This window comes from Peromyscus eremicus, chromosome 3 (genome assembly GCF_949786415.1).
Source record: "Peromyscus eremicus chromosome 3, PerEre_H2_v1, whole genome shotgun sequence".
Classification (NCBI taxonomy): domain Eukaryota; kingdom Metazoa; phylum Chordata; class Mammalia; order Rodentia; family Cricetidae; genus Peromyscus; species Peromyscus eremicus.
The window spans coordinates 81248073-81255991 of NC_081418.1; the positions used below are offsets into that span (position 1 = coordinate 81248073).

The following is a 7919-nucleotide window of genomic DNA, read 5'->3' on the forward strand; positions in this document are numbered from 1 at the left end:
AGGGAGAACTGTGTACCAAGGACAAGAAATATATTTACATTTATACTTTGGAGCATAATATCTCCCTTGTACCAGGAAACAAAACAAAACATTAAAATAAGAATGAAATGATTAAGTGTCTCTTGCAAATATAAGTTAATGTCACAGTAACAGGGAGAAGGACGAACATTACAAAACATTGACAACGCCTTGCAAAGAAATCTATAGCTAATGAACTATATTTGGTTTCATTTTTATATCTGACATGGAGGGTGCCAAATACACTCTGATGTATTAGTTCAAGATAAATAAGTATATATTCATTTATAATCTGATACAAAGACATTCATAGTATGTTAATTAATAATTTCTCAAGGTAAAAATGTATATGAGGGCGGTGGTGGTGCCTGCCTTTAATTCCAGCACTCGAGAGGCAGAGGCAGGTGGATCTCTGTGAGTTCGAGGCTAGCCTGGTCTACAAAGCGAGTTCCAGGAAAGGCGCAAAGCTACACAGAGAAACCCTGTCTTGAAAATAAAAACACAAACTAACAAACAAAAAAAGTATATGAAAGAATAAATATTTTCATTACTAGAAGATCCAACAATAGATACACATTGTTTATTTATCATAGAACATGAGGGAATCTTTAAAGAAACAGTTGTACTATGAAAATGAAGTTTAGTCACTGAGGGATATATGGTGTATGATTTAATTCAAATGAGATTAGAGAATGAAAATAATTCATAATCTGCAGTGACAGCAAAAAGTTCAGTCTGTCTGACATGTAAGCTTAAGAGAATTTTATCTAAAAACCATTTCAATGCTATGAAAATGATGTGTGTGTTTATATATGGTATGAATGGTAATGCTTATATGTGTGCATTTCTTTGTGAAACAATAGTGTGTTTGAGTGTGTATGGTAGTTCTTATTGTATGCACTTTTTTTGGAAGCACATTGATCACTTAACTTAGTCACCTTGATTATAAATAAAGATCTAGAATGTTGAATAATCTAATTCCATCTTGTAATCTTGCAGTGTACTAGAGACTATGAACACAAAGTTCTGGGAGTTCATTTCATCCCTGAGGATAATTAGCTGTGGGTATTAACTACATTCTCCTAGTTCTCTGCAATTTAGATGTGTGTTTTTAGATAAAATCTAAGTAAATTTCAAATTAGACTAGACTTCTTTGTTAATCCATATTGACAACTTATTTGAACTATATCATCAGTTTTTCAGCATTCTGCTAGTCCACCATATTTTATTTAATTACTTTTACTCTTGATATAGAAGAAGACCTTTTTGAATCATTCTTCAAATGTAAGAAGCCCAGATAACTCTCCACTATGTACACTGCTGTGCAGACCAGAGTATTTGCATATTGCTCCCTAGGGAGCTCCTTGGCTTCCTGGCATGAGATAAAAGCTCAAATGTGCTCTTGCCTTCACTGACTCCTTAATTCATCTCCTCAAAATGATGTGTCCTGTCCAGTCCCTGTTTCTGCTAATGTTCTGGATTCTGGGTAAGGATAGAAGGAGATGCAAATGGAGAATGGGGATGGAGATGAGCTCTGGCTGCCTATGTGTGCTCTCTATGTGTGATGAGGCAGATCCTGTATTCCAGGATGGGCATGTGAGGTTTAGTTATGTGATAATGAGAATTTAAAGAGACAACATCTGTGCTAAGAGGAAGATTCTGACTTGGATGGGATGGAGTGGTGTAGACTATGACCTTAAGAACCTCCAACTCACTATTTTTGATATGTTTTAAAAACCAGAAAAAATACCAGGGTCTCAGTTGAAATGGATAACATAAAGGATTTCAGAAAATTTGCAAATGACTTTGTACTCCTCTATTCTAATTTCAGGAACCAGTGGTGATGCTGTGCTGACCCAGACTCCACTCTCTTTGTCAGTTTCCACTGGACAGTCAGCTTCCATCTCGTGCCAGTCAAGTCAGAGCCTCTTACATAGTGATGGAAAAACCTATTTGAATTGGTTGCTACAGAGACCAGGACAGTCTCCACAGCGTCTAATTTATCAGGTGTCCATACTTGACCCTGGAGTCCCTGATAGGTTCAGTGGCAGTGGGTCTGGGACAGATTTCACTCTCAAAATCAGCAAAGTGGAGGCTGAGGATGTGGGAGTTTATTACTGCCTCCAAGGTACACATGTTCCTCACACAATGATACAGACCCTAACAAAAACTTCCTTGGTTGGAGAGGCCCAGCTGCAATGGGCTGCCTGATTGGACAGGAGCAGTTCACTTTGCATCACTGTGAGAGGCAGGCACAAGGGAATTTGGGCAATTGTTTGTAGCTGAGACCTCCACTGGACGAATGGTTTGGCTAGACCTCAAGTGACACCAATTTCTGGGCCTTTAAGCTGTAACAGCAATGGTACTGTCTCTGCATCAGAAGAATTTCATCTCCTTAATTTATTTTATTGTTGAAAAATTTAAACATTTAAAATTTTTCTTTAATTTCTTGAACTTCATTTTTAATACTTCCTTTTAATGATGTGTGTTTGTAAAATTCTTATTTAGCTTCTTAATGCTGAGATGTCTATCCATATTCTTTTTTATTTTCCTAAGTAGACTTGATATTTTGAATATTTTTAAAGCATTATGTATATTTTATTATCTAAGGGACATGAAACAGGAAAGTTGGTTTATTCATTTAGTATATTGATTTAGAGATAATGTTTTATGGCCTTTCAAAGTCTTGCTTAAGTCTTTACATTGACATGTCTGAATCTCGCATAATTGTTGGCTCTAGAATTTTTATATATGGTTTCTGTTGTGTTCGCCTCGACCAGCAAGGAAGACGCAACACCAGGCTCTTCTCCAAGCAGTTTATTCAGGTACCTTGAAACAATCTTCTGACCCTGGGGAGAGCCAACCCACAACTTAAATAGCCTCTGGGTAGCCTACCCCAGTCTGCCATGTGGGTACCGCGGATAGGGCCAGGTACGGGGAAGCAAGCCAGGTCCCAGCCTTAGCCAAATAAGGAATTGTTTTTCAGAGCTGTTTTTCAGAGAGCACTCACCGTCAGGAGGGTGGAAGGCGGAGGCCAGCGCCATCTTGGAGGCGCAGCTGCAGCTCTCTACAGTTTCCCCCTTTTTTATTTATTGCAACAGGCAAGAGTAGAGGCCTGATCTCTGTAAGATTGAATCAGGGACATTGTACTGACTCTCACTTAGGCGTCAGCCACCCGAGGAGTGCCAGACCGGTTCGATACCCTTTTCACAGAGGTGGGACATGAGGTATCGACCCACATGCAATCAGGCGTGCTCTCCTTGGGGTCCGATATGCAAAGGGCCCCAAGTGCAGTGCTTAAGCCTTGCATCCTGAGCTAGGAAGCTTAATGCTTCATGGCAACCAACCATGCTTGAAGGGACTGCCCCACCTTGACAGCTGTAAGGCCTGAATGATCATGGCTGCATTGTGATGCTGAGAAATCCTAAGCCGGCAGATACACCATAGGCAAACCAGAGAAACCAGCACCATAAGGCCAGCTAAAGCCCCTATGCCCGCCCATTCCTTAAGATGATTCATGGCCATCGAGATCCACGAGGACAGTCCCTCCGCCAGTCCAGCGTCCACTCGGGTAGAATTCATGGTGACAATGGCCATCCTCAATTGCTCCATCATATTGTCAAATTCTCCAGAACAATTGCCTAAAAGATAGCTAGACAATTCTTTAGATAAATTCACTGCATATGTGAAATTGTGATATTGTATGCTAGTAACACACAGGCCAGCATATTTCCATTGACACCCCAATTGGGCGAGCTGCCAAAGCACGTCCATCTGTTCTTGGACCAGATCGATGCGTTGATTTACGATCATCAGGCCTCCTTTTAGCTGAGCATTTATGCCCTTTTGGAGATCCAGGGCTTGGGCCACATTGGCAGAAAGATTATTCAAAATTTGTGCTGTTTGCACTGTATGACTCATAGCTATGGCGGCTGTGGCTGCCCCTGCAGCCGCGAGGGAAATAGCGGTAATGATAGCAGCAGTAATACCAAAGTCTCTCTTATTCCTGAACAAGGTCATAGCATGCGAGGCATCAACAGGTACAGGCACCCTTTTGTGGAGTAATTTTGACATTATCTACTTTTGATCCCAAATACTGGATTACTGTATCCTTCTGTGCTTTCTCTGGGGCTATAACTAATCCCTTTTCCTCCAACATCTTGATCAGATCTATATAAGCTGTTTCCAGCAACTATTCCTTAGGTGCTGCTAATAAAATATCATCCATGTAATGAATGCACCTCAGGGTTGGATGCTTCTGTCTAAGGGGGGCAATGGCTTCCCCTACATAAAGTTGGCACATAGTAGGACTATTGGCCATGCCTTGAGGCAAAACTACCCATTCATACCTCTGATCAGGTTCCTCATGATTATAGGAAGGGATTGTAAGAGCAAAACTTTGACTATCTTTTGCATGAAGCGGAATAGAAAAAAAGCAATCTTTAATATCTATAACAATTATAGGCCAAAAGGCTGGTAAGGAGGAGAGGAGCAGTAGCCCACGCTGTACAGGGCCCATGATTTGCATTTGATCATTAATGGCTCGCAAATCATGTAACAATCGCCATTTCCCAGATTTTTTCTTTATAACAAAGATAGGCATATTCCAAGGAGAAATAGAGGGTTTTATATGTCCTAAAGAATATTGTCCTTGCACTAAAGTATGAGTGGGTTCCAATTTTTCAGAGGAGAGAGGCCACTGAGGAACCCACACTGGCTCCTCTGTTTTCCATTGTATGGGGATTCCCTCCACAGTGGCCCCTAGGAAAAACCCAAACCCTGTCTATAATTTCCCTGTTGTACTGTAATGGGGTCCTTCCTACCCTGTAAGAATTTTCCAAGCCCATAATTTGGGTGATATCCCATATTTTTCATCATATTAATGGACACAGGGGAATAATCATTGGTCAATTTAAAACCCATGAGCTTTAGTAGATCTCTGCCCCACAAGGATATAGGAAGGTCCAACACATAAGGTTGCATAGTTCCAGAATGCCCCTCCCTATCTTTCCACGATGACTGTCTAGCACTTACATCTGGAGCCTGTGTATACCCAAGGCCCTGTAATGTCTGAGAAGAGGGTTGGATGGGCCATCCTGTTGGCCAGTCTTTTTTAGCAATGATACTTTTGTCAGCCCCAGTGTCCAATAGCCCCAGAATACATTTATTATCCACTGTGAGCTCTAACATTGGTCTTTGATCCATATCTAAAGATAAAAATGTTAAATCTATTCCAGAGGACCCCAAAGCTCCCTCTCCCCTTTCTTTTGGCTGTGCTGCAAAATGGCCATGTAAGCTAGGCAAAATCAGTAACTGGGCAATCCTGTCACTTAGGGAAATAGCCGAGATTCCTCTCAGCGACTCAACCATTATCTTGACTATTCCTGTGTAATCCGTGTCAATCACTCCAGGATGAACTTTAAGACCTCGCAAGATTGTGGAGGATCTTCCTATTAACAGTCCCACTGTGCCAGGCTCAAGAGGTCCTTTAAAGTCTGTATTTATCAATTGGACTCCCATCTGTGGGGTTAGTACGAGCCTGGTGGTGGCACGGAGGTCCAATCCTGCTGAGCCCGCAGTGGCTCTCCGTGGTTCTCAGGGTGTCTGAGGGTTGGCCACTGTTCTTGGTTCCATCCCTTGTTCTGACTCTCGACTGCCCCATATATTTGCAGGCCCTAAGGCCGGGGGCCCCGCTGTCCATTTTTTGAATGGGCTCCTAGGGAGGCCAAAACTAGCGGCTGACCATTTACATCTTTTACTAATCGACATTCATTTGCCCAGTGTTTTCCTTTCTTACATCGAGGACACACCCCGGGTTGCGTAGGGCGTTGTCCTTTTCCTGCCTCAGCTGTACTTCCTCTCTCAGGGTACTGTCGCTTCAAGTGCCCTGTCTTGCTGCATTTAAAGTAAGCACCTGAACTTCCTCTTTTATTTTGAGTTAGCTGAACTACAGCTGCTGCTAGACCAGCATTAGTCAGGGGGCCCCCTAGTTCTTGGCAAACCTTCATCCATACCTCTAGCCCCCTGTTCTTATACGGGGCTATGGCAGCCCTACATTGTTTTGTACATTGCTCATAAATAAGTTGCTTAATCAGGGACATGGCTGTGTCAGGATCCCCAAAAATTCTGCCTGCAGCCTCAACCATTCGAGCTACAGAATCTGAAAAAGGCTCTGTAGGGCCCTGTAAGATCTTAGTAAGATTGCCACTGACTTCACCTTTGTTTGGGAGTGACTTCCAGGCTTTAATACCGATCTTATTAATCTGTTCATAAACCTGTAATGGGTACCCAGTTTGCTGATTGGCGAATCTCCCCTGGCCCAGGATCATATCCAAGCCCCAAGCCGGCTGCCCTCTGGCTTGGTTGCCCTCAGCCTCTTCATTGGCAAACTCAATCCAAAATGCCTTCCAATCGAGATATTGCCCAGGACTTAGGCAAGCCTGAGCCAACCCACCCCAATTGCTAGGGGTCATGCAGTGCCTGCTCAATGTTTCAACTTGGGCCAAGGTAAAAGAAGCGGTGGTGCCGTAGGTCCTAACGGATTCTGCTAAAGACTTGATGACCTTAAAGTCAAGAGGTTCCTCATATCGATTCCCCTGTGGGTCTTGGAACACTGGATAAGCCAATCAAAGCTCTGTTCTCACTGTTCTCCAAACTCCCGGACTAAAAGAATGACCAGACCCTCCACTTCCTCCATCCATGTACGGAGGAGGGGCCGATGGCTGGGCTTGACAATTCCCATGCATACAGCACTCTTCTCTCTCAACCTTATCGGGGCCCTTTTTCTCTTTCGTTTTCTCTTTTCTGCTTAGGTCCACATTCTCCTTCATTTCTATTACAAAAGTCATCTCATCCGAATCGGACATCTCCAGTCCTTCAAGCTCCGAGAGGTCTGGGTACAATGTAATTGGGGTGCCCTTCCGTCCCGTACTTTTCCCTTCCCTACTTGCTCTTTCACTATTTGCCTTTTCTGATCTCTCCTCCTGCAAACTCTCTAAAGCTGCCTGTCCATTTTCTATGGCTTCATTGCATCGCTGGTCCTCTAGGCACCCGCGAACCAGCTTCCATACAGGCCTGACACCAGCTTTGAGTGTTCCTTGCTCAAAGGCGAAGTCTAAGTCCCTGCCAAGTTTCTCTCAGGACGGGATGGTGAGGCTACCTGAAACTGCAAACCAGGGAGATACGACGTCACACTCCTCTAGGAATCTCCCTAAAGTACTTTTCTTAACCTTTAAGTTCTTTGATCTGAGCAGCTCATTAAGAGCCAAAAAATTGGGTGTGAAGAAGAGGCGCCCATAATTAGTTCTAAAATTTATCTACCTTTTGGTTCACTCATCCGCAACCTGTTTACTTTTGGTTCGCCTCACCGCGAACTTTCTTCACTCTCTCTTTGTCTACAGAGAAGAGCAATATCACCACATTCGTCACGGATCCCCACCTTACCTGGGGACTTACCAGTGCACTGCCCTGACTGCAAAGAGTTCTGAGCCTTCAAGAGACAGAAGAGGTAAAGGGTCCCCATACGGGCCACCACTTGTCGCGTCCGCCTCGACCAGCAAGGAAGATGCAACACCAGGCTCTTCTCCAAGCAGTTTATTCAGGTACCTTGAAACAATCTTCTGACCCTGGGGAGAGCCAACCCACAACTTAAATAGCCTCTGGGTAGCCTACCCCAGTCTGCCACATGGGTACCGCAGATAGGGCCAGGCACGTGGAAGCAAGCCAGATCCCAGCCTTAGCCAAATAAGGAGTTGTTTTTCAGAGTTGTTTTTCAGAGAGCACTCACCATCAGGAGATGGAAGGCGGAGGCCAGTGCCATCTTGGAGGCGCGGCTGCACGCAGCTCTCTACATTCTGTAATGAAAGAGTTTCTCCTGGAAATATGGCTATGACCTGACCAAG

At 43.7% G+C, this 7919-nt stretch overlaps 1 gene segment (V, D, J or C); it reads left to right on the forward strand.

Moving 5' to 3' along the window:
* The first annotated feature begins 1455 nt into the window (after window positions 1-1455).
* Window positions 1456-5589, forward strand: LOC131906336 (immunoglobulin kappa variable 2-29-like). The segment is given in 3 exon segments: window positions 1456-1504; window positions 1850-2168; window positions 5559-5589. Coding segments are annotated over 3 exon segments (399 nt in total).
* Window positions 5590-7919: the final 2330 nt, after the last annotated feature.